Source organism: Enoplosus armatus, chromosome 21 (genome assembly GCF_043641665.1).
Source record: "Enoplosus armatus isolate fEnoArm2 chromosome 21, fEnoArm2.hap1, whole genome shotgun sequence".
Taxonomy (NCBI): domain Eukaryota; kingdom Metazoa; phylum Chordata; class Actinopteri; order Centrarchiformes; family Enoplosidae; genus Enoplosus; species Enoplosus armatus.
Genome location: NC_092200.1, coordinates 19224424 through 19246405, shown reverse-complemented (window position 1 = coordinate 19246405; position 21982 = coordinate 19224424). Strand labels below are relative to the sequence as shown.

Genomic DNA, 21982 nt, shown 5'->3' with positions numbered 1-21982 from the left:
TGCATCATATGCTATTGTGTATGCAGTGGGTTGCCCGTCAAAAGTGTTGACCGGAATTCGTAAATAAAATTCTCCACAGGCCACGGTTTTTACAACGGGCAATTTTGGCAGTGTCCGGAAACTGTGTGCGGCATTTTGGCTAGCTTGACTTTGGTCCACGGGAAAGAGGAAAGGATGTGACTGGAGGCTCTCCCTCGCGTGCCTCATCGGCCCTTCGCTCGGTACGCTGTTTGTTTGTGCTCCCCCCCTGCCCTTTTACCGTCGAAATGGAGCTCGGTGGGAATTAGCAGGCGTGTACCTCTTCGACCACTCACCCTCACCCTTGGAGAATGATCCACCGGCAGGTCATTTTATCCCAGGTAGGTCGTCTCCATTGTTGCTGTCTAACGTAAGGTGATGTAGCCCATCATGTCAGTCTCCAGCAGCGGCCCAGCGCTCCGTAGCTCGCTTGCGTGTCATTCTCTCCCGTGTGGAGAAAGCGATGCCCGTAATTGTGCTCTAAATGCCGAGTGATTAAGTGGGATTTATCGGTAGCAGCACACAACAGGGAATGCCTTCGGAACATATGGTTGTCTGGGTTTCTTTATTCAATATGGAGCACACATCCCCTAAGCAGCACTTCAGTGAAATTGTTTTTGTTTTTTTTCCCCACCTTACGGCCAAACACGGTTGTAGCTCCTTTTTTCTACCGTTGCTAGCAAGCCACATCATCCCTAAAAGTTGGCATTATAGCAAACAAAAAAAGGGCAAATCGAGTTATTTTTGAGCTGTCGGACGTGTGCCGAATCAAAGAGTCTGAGAAAACCATTGGCAATCTTTGATAAGAAGTACAATAACAAAATGATCCTAATTTCCGGTAAGGAGCTCAGCAGCAAAGTCGTCCGTTTTCAGAATGGGGTTTGGCGTGGTGTGTGGTGTGTCGGCGCTGGGGATGTCGGGGCCATACGGCTTCATCATAGTAGTTAGCTCTTGATTTTGGGATGTACCAGAAGTCCAAATATAAGGAGAGCGCCACCCCCCCCCCCCCGCCCCCTCCCTCTTTGTGTGGGGATTCCCATCCTCAAAATCCTCTTAAATACTGGACCCGTCGTGTGATTTGGTGTCACGCAGATCAGCAGACTAAAACAAAAGAAGCTTTCCCCTTTTTTTAAAATGCCGTTTCTTATGTAATCACGCCTCTTGCTGTTGTATTTATTATTGTTTTATGTGACTTAAAATGCGCAAACAACAAGGAAGGTAAACTGGGGGTTCTGGTGCTCTTCCATCCCTCTCTCCCATTCCTGGATACCAATGACTTTCCCACTATTTCCCACAGCTATTTTTAAACGCTCTCATTAATATTCATATCTCCATTTGGTGCCAGCTAAGGATGATGATGATGATGATGATGTCGTCTGATACATGCAGAGAAACTGTGGGCTGGCTGTTGGGGTGTAAAGTCGGCCTCGTTCGTTTGAGGCCACTTGAGTGACCTCGGGTAGCCTATGAGGAATACTAGTCTAATCATGATACTAAAGGCCTGGTTCCAGAGCATCTTGAGTTATCTGCTATTCATGTAACCCCCCCCGCCCCGTAAGCAAGCGGCCATTTGCCTCCCATTGTGACCCCCACACGGGGTTGACCTTTGACATTGTCTTACATTATATGTGAAATAGAAAGTTAAGTAAACTACTGTTGTAGTGCCGTGCTTGTATGATAGGATGGTGTGATACTGGGTTGGTCATTTGGGGGGGGGGGGGGGGGGGGTCTTATGTCTTCATCATTGCTGTAAAGAACATTTTTTAGTGTGCCTAGATATTTGGGCAGGTTTTTCTTTTTCAGATGAACAGCATCAGCGACACCTGACAAAATGCCTACACTGCATTGTAAGACAACAGTCGACTTTGTACTGTGCTGTTAGTGGGAGATCAACGTTGCCTGCTTAAAAGTTTCCCCCTCGAGAAGCTAGCTGTAGTCAGCTTAATGAGTTTTTAGTGCGGCTGGGTTTTCACCAGGGTTCGACAGGTTGACAGACTTTACTTCTCGTGTTCCCCTTTTCACGTCAAGCCGGAGGAAAACCATGTTGCACATCATAAAGTGTTCATGCAGCGTGGACTAGAGGACTAGAGGTGAAACGGAAGTCCCGCTCTGAAATCTCGCGAGAGGTGAGTTGTTGCAGGAAGGCCACAGTGTTTCCGGGTGAACAAAAAGGATCTTACTCTTTAACAAAAAAAACATATGCCTTTCTCCGAAGGGACCCTTTCCACAATGTTGTCAGACACTTAAATAACAATCTGAGCCCATCAGCGGTGAAAAACTGGACCAGTTCCATTTTGCTAACTGTTACTCAATTAGACAGAAAACTAGGGCCCAGGTTTAAAAATACCAGAATTTCCCTTTATGATCCCATGCAGACATACAACAGACGTATAAAAACATATATTCAAATAGTCTACTTGGAACAATAATGTGTGTCTGATTTGGTTTGTTTTTTTTTACCTGCAAAAAGAATATAATTCCCACATTAAAATCCCTCAAAAGGCAACTACCCCTTCCAGCTTATTAAAAATTCCAGAATCTATGAATATGAACATTTTTTTGTTAATTTCTTAAGTTTTCCCGGCTTCAAGTTTCTGCTTCACATCTTGTATAAGTTTGAATAGTGGACCAGGATTTGCTTCCAAACCAGGGATGCTTATTTTGATTTTTTTTTTTCTCCCCCGACCGATAGCCGACCCTCGCTAACCGATCATTAACTGCTAACAGACAAGATTAAAATGTGCTATTTAGATTGGATGAATGTCTGCGGCCTGTTAAAAAAAAATTCAGTAATAGGCCTATTACAAATGTTTATTTTTATTTGTGCAATAGCAGCACAAACGACAACAGAACACGAGGATTCACACATTGAATCCTCCGGTGCTGAGACCTCTGTATAGAACATTTCGTAGCCATATAACTTATTAAAATAAAGAGCCTAGCAAAACAGGAGCCAGACTTTTGTAATAGGCTAATTAATGAGCTAATAAACAGGCCAGACCTACCTCAGTCCTGACCTGGGGGGGAGGGGGGTGGTATTAAGCGACAGTGTGGAGTATAGAATAATGTTCGTAATTTCACCAATTGAACACAGCAAGTGACTCTATGTTCCTGTTAAGACGTCACGGGGTCCTGTTACAGAAAAGGCACACATGCACTCTTGCTGGCTGTACTCGTGCTGTGCGTGTGTGTGTGTGTGTGTGTATATATATATATAGAATTTGTATTGATTTACCGTATAGTGCCCTGTGCAGAGGCATACAGTAGACGTGTGGGATTCACTCGTCTTAACTAGCCTTTGACAGAGCCAGACTTGGAACATTTGTTGTTTTTTTCAATTTGCATTCACACGCTGTCAGGTGGATCATGGTTGCCATCATAACAAATTAGAAACGTTGTGGATCATTTGGTCTCCGTAGCAGGAAATTACTCACCAGCTAGCAATCAGTAGCTATATCCAGGGGTATCCACAGTCACATGACAAGTTGGTATTAAAATTTGGGCATTCTTGGTAATATCGTTGGCCCCTAAACACCCTTATTGACTCTTGAGTGATGAATTAATAGTGATAAGTTTCTCTATTTGAGTGAAATAGAATATTGTATAATAATGTCACTCCTTATGCGTGAAAGTGCTCGGCTAGCAAACCTGGGTCCACATAAGACAATGAAATGAGTAATCCGGGAAGGGGTTCTGCGTGTGTCGGCTGGGACTGGGCTATTTCTTGTGTCTTGAGTGCCATGGCTTCTTGAAGTCACAGTGGGTAGCCAGGCGACCATTGGAGATGCCATGAGGAAATTTAAAGATATTCGGCGTTCTACGTTTTCAATCACACATGGTAAATGGTCAGCCTTTACAGATCGGGTCTCATTCACCCATTCACACACAACGATGGTGAGCCGAGCTGCCGTGCAGGGTGCCCGGCCTCCATCGGGAGCATGTCAGGGTTCGGCGTCTTCGACGTGGCGATAATCACACTACCAAAAGTCTGGTCCAATTATCTCATCAGGAATCAGTTCAGGTTAAGAGCCAACTTTGGCAGCAATACAATAAATCAGTCTGCAGTAATTGCACAGTGTGTGTTTTCTTTTTGTTTTTTTTCCATGAAACACATCAGCAGATAAAGTGCATATCAGCTTTCACTTGGAAGTGGGAAAAGTAGAGCGACCACAGAGTGGAGGGGTTCATGAGGATACTATTAGATCATAGCGGACGGTTGCCCATCCTTAGGCGCGACAGCAAGCTGATGGAGGACTGCCCCGGCGTGGTCAGGGGGAGATCGTTACTGAGCCGTGGCACCGGACCACGTCACTATCCAGCCAGAGGCTCTTCCAGTCTCTCCCAGCCCAGCCTGCCCGCTCTCTGCATGCGCGCTGAATTAGTAATCATGTCGTCTTGGACGCAATCATAGTGGTTAATGATGCAAGTGTCAGGACAAGTAGGAAGGACAACTGGGGATGTTTCCCCCGGAGATCACTATGCATGTCTGTTAATGTAACTAGCTGGGGCGCCATACTTACCACAGTACTACATGACTAATGAGGACTGTAGGGATTCAAACATGACCGCGAAGCACGAGTTTGTATAGTTGTCTGTTTTTGGTAGTTACACGCTGCTGGGGTCCGTCACAAGATAGCTGCTGGAGACATAATAATAAAAGTAATGTATCATGTATCTTGTGCGTTTTGGGAAGAGAAAGAGAAGCAGGACAGTGGTTATTTTGGGGGAAACAACTACTGGATAGATGCGTATTTTTCATGACCCCCCAACCGCGACGGTGTCATTTTACGCTTCGTTATGTGGGGTTAAACAAACATGGTGGATCTCTGAGAGAGATTGAGATTGAGAAACTAAAAAATGTCCATAGTTCAAATAACTTGTGTGTTGATATTTTATTCATGTTTCTACATTTAGAAATCTTTTGGATCAATATGTTTTGTGTGTCTATTCTGCAAAATTTGATGAAAAATCACGTCCGATTTTAGCATTTTCTCCATTACACGCAATTTCAATACTTACCGATACCGATGATTATGGTATATTGACTTTGAATGTTTCGCAGATTGTAGGAATATGAAGGGTTTGAGGACACGCCAAAGAAATGACATCACGATAAGCGAAAAGTCCAATATAGGCACCGGCGGACCGTTTCCATCGCAGAGTTCAAAAGGGTTAAAGGGCATTACGCCACATTCCTGCTAATGTTTTCTTCCTTTGCAGGCTTGCCCCTCCACTGCAGCAATGCCGGCCATGTGACCATCCACAGATGCACATGAAAAGCGATGTGATGTTGTGTTTTTCGCCGTCGCTCTGTTGAATTATGTTGCGATGTTACTGTCTGCTCGTCTCTGTTCGCCGTGCTCCCGTGTGGAGCTCGCATAGTTTGTCTTTGTCTCTCTTGTTTGTCTTGTCTGTGCTCGTGCTCCCTGTCAATTATTCATATTTTTATCTGCCAAAGATGAAGTATGAAAGTATGATGATGCATATATATATATATTTTTTTGTTTGTTTGTTGACATACTTGACTTTCACCGGCTACATTCACCTGCCTCTCTCTGCTTTTTGTTCCTATGGTTTGTAACACGCCGCCCTTCTCCTCCCACTTCCCTCAGGTTTTGGTCTGCTTTGGGTTGACTGGTCATTATGCTGATGCAGCTCTGTAGTATCAAGGTCAGTACTAATGTTCATATCACACGGTGACACAAAGCATTGTACAGATAACCTGCAGGCGCACGTTTCTTCCGTATTTAGACCAAGCCGTCCGGCTGAGTCGTGCCCCCGCAGCTCCCTCACATTTGGGCTCGCTGGTAATGAATGCCGCCGTCTTGCAGTACTCGCAGTATCGACGCCGAGCAGTCACTGAACCCTATAGGGGGCGTGCCACACCTTTTAAACCATGTTTACACCAGGTTCAAGTTCACAGGTTAATACCATATACTGGATATATATAAAGATGGACGACATGACAGCTCCTCAAAAGTGAAGCCAAAATGTCTCGGTCGCCCCCCCTTGTGGCTGGCTGCAGTATGGTTCATAAGCCCCGCCTCCTCCATGTCAGCGGTACAAATACATTTTCAGGTGTTCATTTTTCTGATAAGTTTGGATTTAATTAGTTATTGGATGCTACAAAAAAAGGGGGGTTAGACGTCATGATTGACTCGTGATTGGGTCGGGCGGGTGTATGGGGTGGGACTTGGATACAACGGCTCCGCCCCCACCCGCCGATCACCACTGCTGACTGACTCCGGCTCCCAAATGACGTCCCCAGCGCGAGGTGGCAGCGTATCCGGGGAGAGTTTGGCTTCATTTTTGTGCAGCGGGAGGAAGTGGAGACGCGTCGGCCATCTTTATATACAGCCGGTGGTTCTTACTGTCATTAACTGAATCCTGGTCGCTTTTTTTATTATACACTATACAGTGAAAACTGAACTTGGCTTTATTGCTAGTGGACCCCATAACAAACATTTGTAACATCTAATGAAAACCAGTAAAATAGCCGTGCGAGAGGTGTTGATTCTGACATTTTGCCCACCCACAGTTGGATAATGAAAATAGTTGTTTTGAAATGCATTACACTATACTAGGATGTTTCCGCTCTGTTCTCCTACTTTCAGGTGTTTCTATTATTTATTAGTTATATGCAGTTTACAATAATAATAGTGGCAGATATTCAAAAATTTGCAGTCATTTCGTACAGAAGTAAACTAAAGCAGGCTTCTCATTGGTGGCTGGTGACCGTCGAGCCAACTGAAATGATATTAGCTGTAGCTGGCCGGCTAATTAACGCTTAACTTAGTGAGTTGGCAAAAAACTCTTTAAAGCTGGCACATTTTAAAATACAGAACTCCATGAAAAAAAAGGGCTCTCAAATATTCTTACGATGGCTACGACGAAACGCTAAAAGGCTAAAGGCCCACGTCCCAGAATCCTCCTGGGGTTTAGAGGACGACCGACCGACCAATGTGTTTGGCGAATTTGAATGCCGAAGCTTGAGCTGACCTGCCGTGGCTACTGTAGTTGCTGGTTTTAAGCTTTGGTTTGGCAATCGCTGACAAACTCCACGAGTAACAACGGCAGTCACAGTACAAATGCACTGAATATCTGTTATTTAGGGTTATAACTTTGAGCCTCATGTGGCGTTTTGTTGAATGCATTCGGAGAAATGCTTGTTCGTAAACTTAAGCGTCCTTTAGTCACCAACCATGACCCAGGAATGACAAACAGTGCCCTACTTACAGATCTTACAGGGCGCTCAGGCATGTAACGTTGAGCAAACAGGTCAAGAATCAACTTCCGAGACCAAACGCCTTTTAAAAAATGCACATTTTTAGAAGTCTATTCCGAATCTTAAGAGGGGAGCGCTGTGAGCCACAAAAAGTGATATGGATGTGCTGAACTTGTGCTAACGTTTGTCCCCATCCCCTCCCTCCATATGAACGCCGGTGTCACTCTCATCACCACCACTTCTCTAAACGGCCTTAACGATGGCCTCCTGCCTATTTAATAGCTTTTCGTGTGCATCGGTCCAAAAGATGTGTCGACGCGCGTGCATGTTCCCTTGTGTGTTTGCCAGCGTGGTCGTCCAAATGTATGAACAGTTTTCATCAAACGAAAACCAGCTTGAACAGGGCTTTCTATGCTGGGTCTAATATCACGGACCTAAATAATTGCATTTTGTCATTCTTCAGACTGAGGCGTTAACATCGCAACGTCTTTATTTATTGTCGTTCTCGTGCTTTTCGTGCCCTCAGAGCATCAAATATCGGCGGCCAGTGTCACTGTGAATGACTGAAAATGATACTGCACTCTGTTATGAGATGTTGCCATTAAAAAACCAAAAGCACACAGCGACAATGATTTCTTCCCATTTCAGCACAGGGAGTCAGCTTGATGGAAGCGTACGCCCTCAAACATTTAAGTTTAATAGAACGTTCAAATATCTAAAACAGTGGTTCCCAACCTTTTTTTCTTCAGGGACCCCTATTTTACTATTGTATATACACCGACGACCCCCACCCACATCAAAAAAGGGAAAAAGTAGCCTACTTCTTTCGAAATATCTTCATGTACATTGCATAACAAACAATGACAGCATAGAACAATGAACTGCACAATTAACCTATAGTGAACTTAACACCTGCAGGAAGTTTGTGTAAAACTAGCAATTTGTATAAAATTCTGAACAGACTATTTCCTGTGGATATTGCAACGTATCAGACGATGTTTCCTTATATTTTTAGGAACACTTTAATTTCATTGTCATACATGCGTGTTAATAGTCCAAGCAGCCTGGCTGAAATAATAACTTCTAGAATAACCCTTAATTTGAGTTGTCTTCTTCACAGAAATGAATTCAATGCATGTATATTATATTTTATGTAAATAACATTTCTTCACGAACCCCTCATGACTTATTTATCTTTTTGTCGTAATATATCATCTATATCAACGATTAGTTGATCAAGATGTCACCGTGGACACAATTACACCTTGACCTGCACCCACACAGTCCACACAGCCCTCTGTAAGGGAGTCATATTCACTTTTGGCTACAACATCACCGGCTAATAACATGCTAGCTAATAGCAACCAGCAGTCAGTCTAATGAGCATAATTCTATCAATGGCAGCGTGCTGCTCCACCCGCCAAGCAGCGACAAAGCAATCATCCTCAGCTAGCATGCTAAGCTAACTAGCATGCTAACACCGTGCCAAGTGCACCACCACGCTGCCTTAGCCACCAAATACTACAAAAAAAAACTACATTGAGTTTGCCTTTGATAATGGCTATCAGTAATAGAATGTTTCATTTCGTTATAATTTGACTCGCGTGACCCCAAGCAGCATGCTCTCAATCTTTCATATTCCATACTGGCCACACTGTTGACAGTTGACAGCTGCATTTATATGTCGGGGGGTTGGGGGTGTGGGTGATGGTGACGATGCTACGCAATTCAGGGGCGGAAGGTTCCCAGGGTACATCATGGAGTTTTCACAGATTTTTTGGGGGGTTCAAGTGAACAGAATTACTGGATAACTGTTGCAATGAACACTATAAAATGGGACCAGGATAAATAGGTAGTGTAATAAAGCGTATAGACGTGTAATTTACTAACTCAAAAAAGTGGGTTTAGTGTTAAGTTAATCTCCCAGCTTACCAGGAGAAAGCTAGCTAATGATTGTCTTGTGTTCAGAACAAAATCTTTCACCTCTTTATTTTTGGCTAAAAGCTTCCCGCTGTGTAATCTTGTTGCAGAACTTGTACCAGAATAGGTTCCTGGGCCTGGCGGCCATGGCCTCCCCGACCCGCAGCAGCCAGACCCGCCAGCGCTGTAAGGACGCGGCTCGTCACAGCTACGGCCCCGACACCTACGCCGTCAATGGTCTGAACCAGGAGGCCTTCATGCTGGGTCTGTCGCGGTCCACCAGTGACACCGACCTGGTCTCCCCAGACGCTCGCTCCACCCTCACCATCAGCTCCTCCCACTACACCATAGGCCAGTCTGAAGACCTGGTGATCACATGGGACATCAAGGAGGAAGTAGATGCCGGAGACTGGATCGGCATGTATCTTATTGGTAAGTGTTGTTGTAATAACTCATGTAATGTAAAAATGTGTTGAGCACATGACATAATAATAATGTTTTACATATAACGTAACTTTTTACGTATAATACAAGTCATGACTTGCGTTGTAGCTGCTCCCGATGGAGGCCAGCACCTTGCATGGCAGCTCGGTCGCCATCGGGGAGTGAAGACCATTTACCATTAAAGGGTATATGAAAAAATAGATTATAATTTGGGTGAAATAACCATTTTACAAGGAGCTTATTGATCCTGTAACTTGCATCCTCACCGTAGCCCTTTTTGAGCTGGGAACCACATTGTGCCAATTCCTAGTGCCAAAAAGCAATGCATTATCCCTCACTGGCTTCCCACCCCCACCCAACAGTGTCATTTAATACTGCAGATGGTGGATTCAGGGGTTGGAGTTTAAACTAACTTCAGTCATCATTTCTCAAGCCAAACTGTCAAACGTTTGGTGGTTCCAGCTTCTTAAATTTGATGCTTTATCCTTTATGACAGTAAATGAAGTGAGTCTTTGGGTTTTGGACTGTTGGTCGGACAAAGAGAAGCAGATTAATTGGTAATTAAAGTAATCGTTAGCTGCAGCCCTAATTATGGTACGATGTGATATGACACACCCGTAATTGGTAAGGAATCATGGACATTTCTACATGGAGAATCAGCAGTGTGAAGTGTAAATGTAAAGTGTAAAAAAAGTGACCTCTTCAAAGAATTCAGGAGGTTTGGAGTAGCAGTGTGGTTTCATCAGCGCTATCCCTCTTCCCAGACGAGGCTTTGTCCGAGAACTTTCTGGACTATAAGAACCGAGGCATCAGCGGATCTCACAAGGGGCAGATCGTTTGGAAAATTGATGCCAGCTCCAACTTCAGCGACTGTAAGTAAGAGGAACCCTCACAAAGGCAATGTTTTCCCTCGAGTCAATGAGTTTGGCGTTCAAATAAGCCCAATAAACAGCCCATATAGTACCAGAGACGGTTTAGAAAGGAGAGTCAGTTCCTGTTTCTGCGTCACGTGGGTTTTAGGAGACTTGAGAGTCCTGAGTCCATTCACACCAATGGGAGAAGTGAACGTGAGCACAGATTATGACGGACACACGCTTTGGCAGGATCTGGCAACACCGATATCACTTCTCGCTGCTGGTGCTGAATTAAAAAGTTAAAACTGAAATGAAAGGTTTCTTTGCTTAATAGCACTATTATTTAACAGTTTTTGGAGGGAGGGGGCGGGGGATATTATTCGACGGATAAAATGAGAAAATAAGGCGGCGGGGAGGCGTCCACTGCCCACTTAGGAGACAGGAAGTGTACACCATTTTATACCATTGGCGCAGCTTGTGATGCGTCACCTTCTGTTATAGAGTATCTTAGTACCGTTAAATCAATTGCACCACTTAATCCAAGTTGTATTAGCTGTTTTATGATTAATGTTAATTACGTTGTTTTTTTTTTTGTCTATTTTATTTTTTTATTTTTTCAGGTTCTACCAGTCACATGCAGCCTGTCACATCAGTGTATTCTTATTCAAGTCAAACCTCAAGCTCAATTTCAAGTACATCTTTATCTCGATCGTACTCTTTATAATATTACCATCAGTACATTATTCCTATAAATTACCGTCACGTTGTCATAAATATGGATACATTCAGTGATTCTGCGTATAAAGGTGCTATAAATGATGAAAATAAACACTGATCTCTGGACGGACGCTGGCGCAGTGCAGGGTGAGAAATAAGTGAGGCTTCTCCCTCTGTAGACTTCACCGGAACTTGGCCGGCCAATCGGATGAAAGTGTGCTTTTAGGGAGATAAATCAGGACTTTTTTTTTTTTGCAACTGTGAGTCATGCAAAGCTACTCTAGTGGAGTCCCAGAATGAAGATACAGAGGTGGAAATGAGCATAATAGCAAACTGGTAAGTCAGTTGTAGACAGTATGTGGTCAAATATAATCGCAGGACATTCCTTTTTCATTCTGTCTCAAAGAACAAAGTGGATTAAGGCTATAAGCCCAGATAGTGCTGTAGCAGCATGCAAAGTACCAGTCCCTAAAAGTAAGTGGGCTGCCTCCAGAGTCAGTGAGGGGGGGTGGGGGGTGGGTGGGTTCAGAGTCGTCGAGTGAGAGAGACCACGTGAACGCACACAAGTCAAGTCAGTTTTATTTAGATAGCCCAATATCGCTAATAAGGGGCTTTAGAATCTGTACAGCATACAACACCCTCTGTCCTTAGACGCTTTCAAATGAGGATAAACTAACCCCCCCCCCCCAAAAAAAAAATGGAAGAAAGCTGTCCAGGTGTTTCCATTTAGTAACTCCAGCCTCTACATCCCAGGTGGAGGTGCGCTTTTTGAGAAGCTTTAGGCTTTACAGGACCCCGAAGACATACGCAGGGGAAGATTCAAGGTGCTGCGCGAGACGTTTAAAAACAACACCATGCATTCGAAGTTGAGGCTGGAGTGTTAAACTGTTGCCTCTGGGGGGGGGGGGGCATTTTAGGAACGAGTAACCTAAAACACGTAAATGAGTTCGCATTTTTACACTTCTTCTTCCCTCGTCTGAAAGTAAATGGGTTTTTGGTTTGATGCCTGAAATAAGGATTTCAACTTTTTGTTCGACATAAAATACGTCAGTAAATACTTACTTAAGTATACTAAAGTATATTTACTAAAGTAAATACTTTTACTTTTACGTGTCTTAAAAAAGGCGGTCGCTAACAAGCAGCTAAATGAGACTACAGAGGTTGTCGGGGACATTAAACATCTTAAAAGTCCCCCTCGTTGTGTTTATACTCTATATCTATCTGTCTATATATCTATATCTATCTATACTCTAAGTGAAGCTCAGTGGTGGTGACGTTGAAGTAACGTTGAAAGTAAAGCTGTAGTTCCTTTACAGCCTAACGTTAGCTTTTTACTTCTGGCGATTCCATTTACGCTTCAAAAATCCTAAAAGTGGCGTTCATTAGTGAAGATTATCTGGCTGAACAAAACGTGTGAGTGTCATAAACTTTTTGTTTTGCCGCAGAGCTTATTTTCCTGCAATAATCCAAAATGGAAAAATCCCATTGGCTTTTTGTGGAGGGAACCAGGGCGACGCCAACTTCCTAATGTTACAATACGTCATCCCTGCAACACATCTTTTTAAACTAATGCAATGATACAACAATAATAATAATAATAATACGTCTCGTTGTTTTTTTGACTCAACAAAACATTCAAATCAATTCAGGTTAAAGCCTTCTCTTGCTGTCAGATGAACGCAAGCTCGTACCTCCAGCTGGTCTTTCATGCTTTCGAGTATGGCCGTATCTGTGTAATAATGTTAGATGAGCCTTTGCGTATAAAAGTGTGCACATTCACTCACTTGCAAGCAGTGGGTGCTGTGTGCCCCCCCCCCCTTCTTGTCAAACCATCTGAGTGTGTCTGGCCAAACAAGCAGAAAGATATGGAGCTTTACTATGACCTTAATCTCCTCGTGTCCCCCAAGCCTTTTTTTTTTTTGCTCTACTTCCCCTATTTTCCTATCGAGTCCCAGAAACGATAAATACACTGATAACTAATAATCAATTTAGATCGATGATATAAATGGTTTCTATTTCGTCCTTTGCCTCTAATTTCATGTTGTTTTCTTGTGTTTTTTCGTTGAATGCATTTAAAACTGAAAACATTCATATAGTCAGTATCAGTAATAAATGATAATATGCTATTTAAAATAGTTTTTAGTCGTATGAATCATTCAAAGAAGCTCATGTCAGAACACCTGTAATATTAACATGTATTTTAACTGTTTACTACATACCTGCGCACACAGTATATTCTCCACATACTTGCACATTCCTAGTTCTGTTTATGTGCCTGTACATAATCGCGTGTATAAGTACTGCGATTCAAATGGGCATGATCACATGGGCCATCAAGCAGGAAGTCATCGCCGGAGACAACCTTCTGACAGGCAGTGTAGCGGCGAGATTCGGAGTGAAAGGAAACTAATTCTTGTTTTGTTTCTTCTCTCTCTCTCTCTCTCTCTCCCTCTCTCCACCTGCGTGTCCTCCTCCTCCTCCTCCTCCTCCTCCTCCTCCAGCGGAGACCCAGGTCTGCTTCAGGTACTACCACGGCGTCACCGGAGCACTGAGGGCAACCACGCCCAGCGTAACCATCAAGAACGGCCCCGCACCTGTGAGTTCTCAGCACGCCCCTCGGCACATATCATCGGTGGCTCCGGCGTGTTCTGTCTCAGTGGGAACGGCAGCTTCCACCGTCTTTATTTGCGCTCCCTTCATGTCAGTCAACCTCAGTGGCGTGCAAGCTACTGGGTGATTGTAGCTCGCCAGGCTGCAAGCTGCTCCCTGAATGCTGCAGCTGCACCTCCGCTACACTAAAAGCCACTAAGGATATTTCAGTCAAAGACTTCCTTGCAAATGGTTCTGTATACAGTTAGGGTGGTCTCAAAGAGTCTGCAAGGGGGATTCTGCTGATCCCTCTAACGCTTAGTATACGGCGTCAGATACATGGGAAACATGCATGAACGTAGAGCTCAGCAAGATAACAGCAACAGTCGGTGCGACCGGGTGATACTGGTGTGAGCCGGCAGCTGAACATATGATGCATCAATAAGCTAATGAAATTGTGACATCTGACGGCTGAGTGCTCTGCCTGAAACAATACTTCATCAGCCCTACACACACACACACACACACACCACACACACCCCAAATCCAGAGAATCCTCCCGGTGGGGCCTCGTTGACAAACAATTCTGCGCTTAAACGGGCGCGTACGAAGGCTTTGCGCACAAACCCGGGATTCTTCAATATTTCCTGACCTGTATTTGTTCGCAGAGTGCGGACAAATACAGAAGCGACCTCAGACTGCGCGCACGCACGAATAATGGATGAAGGCCCGCCTGCCTTAGAACATGTAAACACACACCTTTTTAACTAAATACGTCGCATATTAAAACTGCACGCAGGCAGTATGACGATAGCAAAAACGCGTCTGTCAATTTAGAAGGATTCTGATTCGCTAATATCCGCGTGGCGGTAGAAATGACTACACTACATCAGGGCCTCACTGAATACCCAGGAGGTCAGAGCTACGCTGCTTTGGCATGCCCTCTTTGTTGTACAAAATGATGCAGATGCAATACTACATCATAAACAGCCTCCCGGTCTTATTTAGCTTCTTTCTTGTGGAATCCTTCTCAGAAAGCTCAAATTGCAGGTTCAGGGCCTTGGTCTCACTTTTGGTTTCTGGGTTTGCGGGAACGCTTCCTCCTACTTCGTCCTCTCTGTGCCTGGCGGCCTTGCCTGCTCCTTCAGGTTTCAGTAGCACGGCTCCTCAGCGCTCTCCTCAGGCCTCGCCAGTCTGGTGTTGTTGTGTGTGCCGTATAGGTTCTGTACCACACAGGGACATGTTTGATCTCCTGGCAAGCTTTGTAGGTCGGAGATGCCTTTTCCTGTTGCAACTTCACTCTCAGATCAGACAATCCACCCCACCCCCCACCCCCAGCCCTGGACCTCCTCCTGCTGCCGACTGTGTGTTCACTATTATATCACAATATATTTCTGAATAAATTCATCCCTAGTTTACGCCATGTGTAGTAATCCTTGTATTTAGACAACAGACATTTATAGATTCTGCTACCTTACATGTAAACATCGCGCTCAGACACTCCAGTATAAAATGATCCGTACATGACAGGCACAGACCGAGGCTGTAGAAGCTGTATGTTGACGCTCGCAGGTTGCGATCAGTTGATTCTTCATTGACCTTTTTAAGGCTTTTAACTCCATGCAACACTTTGTGTCTGTTGCTGTATACACAGCGGTGTACAAGAGTGCTAAAATATCAAACCTCAATGAAAATGTTATTTACTATCGTGGCATCTGTGGGATGACTCTATCCACGTTAGATGAATCCATAATTCCCCACAGGCGTTGTTGTAGCAGTGCGGTAGCGTCAATCACATTCACTTAACGCGGCGTGTCGGAAACGAGCAGTATAGGCCGGGACCCAAGGATCGTTTTGTAAAGTTAAGGCTTTATTTGGCCAAAAATCAAAACAGTCGATCACTAGAAAAACGAAGTTGCAAATGTTTTAAACACACAAGCAAAGAAAAATGGTATCAAAAAATACGACTAAATCCGGGCCCTTTAACTAGACTGAGGTCAACAGAGCAATAATGCAACAGAAGTCTGAACTGAACAAGCCTGACCTCACAAATGACGCAAAAAGAGGGGTATATATGCCCAAAGGCTAGTCTACACAAGACACAATTAAAAAGAGCTCAAATAAACCCTACAGCCGCTAATGACAAAGTACAAATACAACTAACAGTCACTGTAAATATTGACAATACTAATACTGTATACTAATACAGTCAAACTTTATTTTTATAGCACCCTTTTGTACAGGTTAGCGCAGTCCAGTCAGAGTCTGGAAAAGTCAACTGAAATGATGATGATGATGATAATATAAAAAGGGGCTTACCCATATGTAAAGCTTATTGTATTGCAACCGTCTTTGCAGCTGTATGGGGATACTCCCTCTGTTTGACATCGAGGATAGAGGGTGATGTCATAGGATTTTTTTCTTGCACCAAGTCCACATAAAATACATATATATATATATATATATATATATATATATATAAATGTAATAATAAAACCAATGAAAGTAGATGAACAAAACAATGTAACCATTTAAATACAAGAGGAAGTTCAACATTTCAAAACCGTGAATACAACAAAATGAGGGATTAAATGAAATAATTAAACCATTCTGAGGAGGTCTGCATTTCAGCTGCTACAATAGCTCATGATGCGTCCCGACTACTGAGAACGCTGTAGATCAGTCAGCAAACAGGCGAAGGGTGGTGAGGAAACGGCGCGTGAAGAAGAATTGCGCTGGGCGTCTACTATCTGCCGCTACCTCCTGACATGCGGACCTTTACGGCCTCTGCATCTGTGACCCTCCCACGCTGCCAGATGGTGCCCGGCCATCGGATAAGCAGGATAGTGGTCATATGAAAGGTCGCCAAGGAAGAAAAAAAAAAAAATCAGCATTTTAGCCACGTTTTACTCAACAGCATATCAATATTGCCATTGCCCTTCTGGAGCCTGATATCAAGAGGGTGTCCAGCTGGGCGATTGGATTTCAGTGTTTGCCTTCCTGTTCTGCTGCTGTGGGCCCCCGGAAATGCTGATGGGCCCAGAACTTGATCTGTACTTGCTTCCCGAGGACAAAGGAATAAAAATAGCCGCCATAGGAAGGGAGGCAGGCAGGCAGGGAGGGAGGAGTAGAGCTAGCAGAGTCCACTCCAGGTAAGTCATTCAGGGTTTTTTTTTTTTTGGTTCTTTTGGAGGCGAGGGGTGTCAAAGGGAGTCGAGGGAGAACGAGGAGGAGATGGACAGACGGGAGCGGCGCAGCGGAGGGAGATTTGCCCGCTTTGCCCGTTGTCTTTGCCAGCCGGGCCCGAGCTGTCAGACGCCCGGAGACGGGGAAGGCGCTGCGTTTCGTCTTTCATGCGTGCGATGGACGGCATGTGTCTCCAGCTGGGACTGCTGTCTCCCGGTCGTCCCGAGAGAAGGCGCGGTAGGAGGACGAGGCTCAGTTGGATAGCCTGGGTAACCATAAATATTTGCAATCTGTTAACTCGTTGTCTAGTTGAACTTCTGAACTATAATAGGACGTGATAAAACATCTTAGGTTGATATTTGCGTATAGAATATTACGTCGTGCTGGTGGTGTTTGTTCTGTAGTATGTCACTTAAAGCTACAGTAGGCAGTATTATTGAATTATAATTTCATTTTGACCATTGCAGCTCACTAACAATGTTTAATTGAAGGGCTCCATTAAAAAAAAGTGTGTCTGTAAGCACCCGGCCCTTTTGTATCTTAGTCTTTTAAAAAAACTGGACCTGGTCTGAATTCAAACAACCAATCAGGGTTAGCTAGCGTGTAACTGGCCAATCGCATCGACTCTACAGAAGGTTCCGCCTTCTGGATTGGAGTAGGAAGAGAGGAATCAAAACACAGAACCCCCTGATTACCCTGATTGGTTGCTTGATTCAGACAAAACTTGCTAGCAAGCGTTAGCTAACGTGTGCAGGGAATTATTCTGCCTCCACTTAAGCTCCGCCCACACACAACCCCCCCCCGCCATAATGTTTACAGAAAAGGGGGTCGTTACACAATACACTGTAGTTAAATACTCAGTGTCCCGTATGATCGACATTAAACGATGGCGTTCGACAAACCACCCCCACCAGACCTGCTCTCAACACTGAGCTCCCCGGCACCACCCCCCGTCTCTGTTCAACCACTCTAACCGAGTTAGATCGCTCAGCCTCTCTGTCTTAAAAGGCACTGGGATGTGTGTGTGTATATATATATATATATATATATAAAGTATCCTACACACACACACACACACATGCTCGCGTGGAGCTGTGGAGCCGTGGTGTGTCTGACCTGTAATCAGATGTGGATCCACTTTGCAAATGCAGGCTGTCTCCTTTAGGCTCGTCTTGGTTGGCGGGTCGGGTGGGGTGGTGGCTTTTATTGTGTAAAATCTCTCTCCTTTTTACGTCATTTAAGATTCTCTCATGAATTGTACACACCGTTCCTTTTTAGTTCCTGAGTCCTTCTCTCCTTCCCGCAGTAGGGGCGGCAGATTATATAAAGTGTGCTGCAGATGGACGCTTGTCATTTGGTTTGTCTGTGAGATTAGAATCATTGACGGAGACCCGTCGCTGGCACTTTCCTCTCCGACTGTAGAGGCAGATTAGCATCTCATTAAAACGAACATCTGTCATTTCCTTTATCCCTTTATCTTGTTGTTTTCACTGCCAGTTTTCTATGGGTTTTTTTTTTTTTTTGTTCCTGGCCAGTTGCATAAGCATTCAGAGCTTATAGAGAGTTTTGTGAGGAATGCTGCAGTATTTTGGAAGACTCTGACACACTGGTTATTTAAATGTTCCTATGCCGCCTCCATTTCCCTGCTGAGCTTCCTGTGTTAACCAAATTGGAAGTGCGTCCAAGATGACGCCATATTCCTAGTCTTCTAACTACATCTCTAATTTTCTGTACAATAAGAATTAATGTATGTGTCACATTAATGCCAAACCCATTTTGTATGAATATTACTTGCCCCAGAGCATCATTTCTAATAACTTGGTGAGCCCCTGACTTTTCTTCTAGCTCCGCTGTCGCACCATATTTTCCTGCTGAAAGCATTTTGTTCCATGACAAGGTACCCTAACAAAACTTAAGACTCTACAGCCATGCTCACGGCTCTGTGAGAATGTGCACGCTAACATGCTCACAATGTTAATGTCTTGGGCACAACGTTGACCACGTTCACCATCTTAGTTAAGCTTTTTAGTGTGCTAACATTTAAAATTAGCCAATTAGCCCTGATCACAAAGCACAGCTGAGACCATAGACTGTATATAAAAATGGACAACATGACCTCTCCCCAAAAGTGAAGCCAAAACGTCTCGATCGCCCCCCCCCCCGGTGGCTGGCTGCAGTATAGGTCATAAGCCTTGACCCCTCCATTTTAGCGGATGGGCCAAACTAAAAAATCAAAGTACACCTCAAATAAATTGTTCCCAAAGATGGTTTGGGGTGGGCAGTGGGCGGGACCTCGAGCCTCGAGAATGTTCCATCCAATACTTGTTGAGGTATTTCAATCACAACCAAAAATGTCAACCTTGGGGAAAGGTCAGGGGGGCTCAACAAAGTCAATAGGATGATGCCATAAATATCTCGTCCAAAAGTCAATGACAAGACATCTAATGGTTCTCGAGACATTTTACACAAAGACTGCTAAAGTCAGTCTCTTTGTGGTGCTTAAGGGGAAGTCTTAACAGCCTGGTCATTCCCTTGATATTAGATTATGCTGCATGGTTACATCTGAATAATGCGCTTTCCAACACAGGTGCTATGTCAGTTACTGTGTAGACCTTGATGCCTTTCTGTCAGTCGTGGTCCTGAGGGCCTTGGGGGTTTTGGGAATTGTTATGTCCCAACGTCCTGCTACTCGCCTACAGCTAGGCGTACAGCTTTTTTGAGTTGCAACTTGAACACAACCCTCTTGACAAATTCCAAAAATACATTCAAACCTAAACCCCACTCCCCCTCCAGTGTTTTATTATTAAAAGTTATCATACATTGTTTTATTCATTATCATTACTTGTTCACTAGCGGCATTGGCCCTAGGGATGGCGCCCCCCCCCCCCCCCCCCCCAGAATCCATCACTGCTGTTTTTTCTGTTTTTATTCTGTCATATATTTAACATCTTATTTCAGAAGAGTGTACACTAATCAGCACCAGAGGATACACATACAAACGTAACAGTACACTGAGTATCAGTCATATTCCCCGTTCCTTCCCTGTACTCCTGTACCCCACATCGACAAAAAACCCACCCACATAATAACACGAACAGCCACAGAGTTGTTGTACAAAAAACCCCCCCAAAACAGTGACATAATATGTCCTTGATTTATTTCGTGTCTGTTGTGTATCCATAAAGATTCAGGGCCAGAGGTTGTCCTGGTCCGTCATTGATCAACTTAGGAACGTTTTCCAAATAAGAAAATAACGGGAACCAAAGGTCTTGAATGTTTTTCTAGAGTTCATTTCTCTAATGGTAAAAAAAAATCTGATATTTGGTTCAGGAACACCTTAAACGTTGGGGGGAGATTTGTTTTTCCAAAACAAAAGTACCCATTTCTCAGTAAAATACTAATTAATACTCGGGGTATGTTGTCTAATAAATAGAAACAAAGGGTTTAAATCAAATTCTGTTTCCAAAAACTGATTTCGTGACTCACATTTGACTGGGTTTGGTATGTTGGGGACGTTTAAGCGAGACATGTGCGCGGTGTGGTGGCTGCTGACGCAACACAGCAGTATTTACACTCTCCTCCTCCTCCTTCTCTCTCCATCAGCTCCTCTGTCTCTCCTCCACCCCGACCCCCACCCCCCATGCCCCTCCTCCTCTTCCTGGCCGCGGAATCAATGTCAGGATAATGAAGACAAGAGTATTGATCGCGGGACGCTGTCGGGCTGACTGAAAAATGGAGCTTTAAAAACAAAAAAAAAGAGGCTGTGTTGTGAGTGAGATGGCGTGCTTTGTCTCGGCCTAAACACGCATGCCGGCGAGGCGAGAGCATGTTACGTCTGACGTGTCTGTGTTTTGGAGGGATAATGAAAACTGTGTTTGGATGGCCGTGTTCTCCCTTTTTTAATTGCATACTGTCATTTGTTACTTGCATACTGTCATTTGGCTGCAGTGACCTGCTTTTCTCATTGGCATCGTGAAAGTTTCACGTTCTTTCCATTTCGAGGACAGCTCTTAAGTCTTCATGTCTGCCTGTGTCTCCAGGTATTAAAGCCAGTGGTTAGTCCCGAAGTCAACCATGGACTGGGCAACAGGAGACTCATTAACTTCTCCCTGTCAGGTAGGATACCGACATCTGTCTTTGTTTTTCTTCTTTTCCCTGTATTGCTTTACTCCTACGCGCTCATGCTCTCCGTCCCCCGTCTGACACTCTCTCCTCCTGAACAAGCAGCGTCTCCTCATCTCAGTCTTGGTCCCTCTTAAAGTAGTCGTGTGCTCAAACTCCAACACTCTTGAGTTAGGAGATTATATGCAAAGTCATTTCTAGTCACGACTGATTCTGTTCGCAGGCTATAGCCGAGGTCACTTAATTGGCGGACAGCGGTGCGGGGTCCGGACCCAGACACTGTCCTATCCGGGCCCGGGACTATAACCACTAAATTGAGAATTATTCAATTGTGAGTGTTTCTATTGTAACCGGCGCAGCTTTTCTAGCCTTTACTGCAGTGGGACCCCTATTTTACCATTGTATATACACTGACGACCCCTCACCCACACAAAAAGGAGAAAAAGTAGCCTACTTCTTTTGAAATATCTTTATGTATATTTCATCATATTCATTGCATACAAAACAGCACATTTATGTAATGAATAAATAAAGATATAAGCTTCTAAAATGTGTTTTCTTCACAGAAATTAGTTGTATGCATGTATATTATATTTTATATATATATATATAAAAAAATATTTACACAACCCCCCTGTGGAGCTTTGGCGACTCATTATGCTGCTTTACGGCACCTGTTCTAACAGCCCAGGAAACTCACAGACCAATGGCACGCGTTGTAAATCAGCTGACGCGGTGCTGTCCCGGAAAGCACTCGCGAGTTGAGTCGATGAGTGAGACACACACACACACACACACACACACACACACACACACACACACACACACACACACACACAGGGGAGCTCTAAAAAGAAGAAGGGAAACTCAAGCTGCACTTCTCCGTCATTTTTCTAAAATTAATCTC

At 44.2% G+C, this 21982-nt stretch overlaps 1 protein-coding gene across 1 annotated transcript in view; it reads left to right on the top strand.

The window, feature by feature from the left end:
- The first annotated feature begins 329 nt into the window (after positions 1 to 329).
- The window catches only part of LOC139303955 (E3 ubiquitin-protein ligase HECW1), a 57256-nt gene continuing 35603 nt past the window's right edge, over positions 330 to 21982 (top strand). The window contains exons 1-5 of the mRNA XM_070927770.1: positions 330 to 359; positions 9274 to 9595; positions 10372 to 10479; positions 13680 to 13774; positions 20994 to 21069. Coding sequence (XP_070783871.1) covers positions 330 to 359; positions 9274 to 9595; positions 10372 to 10479; positions 13680 to 13774; positions 20994 to 21069 — 631 coding nt within the window. The remainder of the gene's footprint in view (positions 360 to 9273; positions 9596 to 10371; positions 10480 to 13679; positions 13775 to 20993; positions 21070 to 21982) is intronic.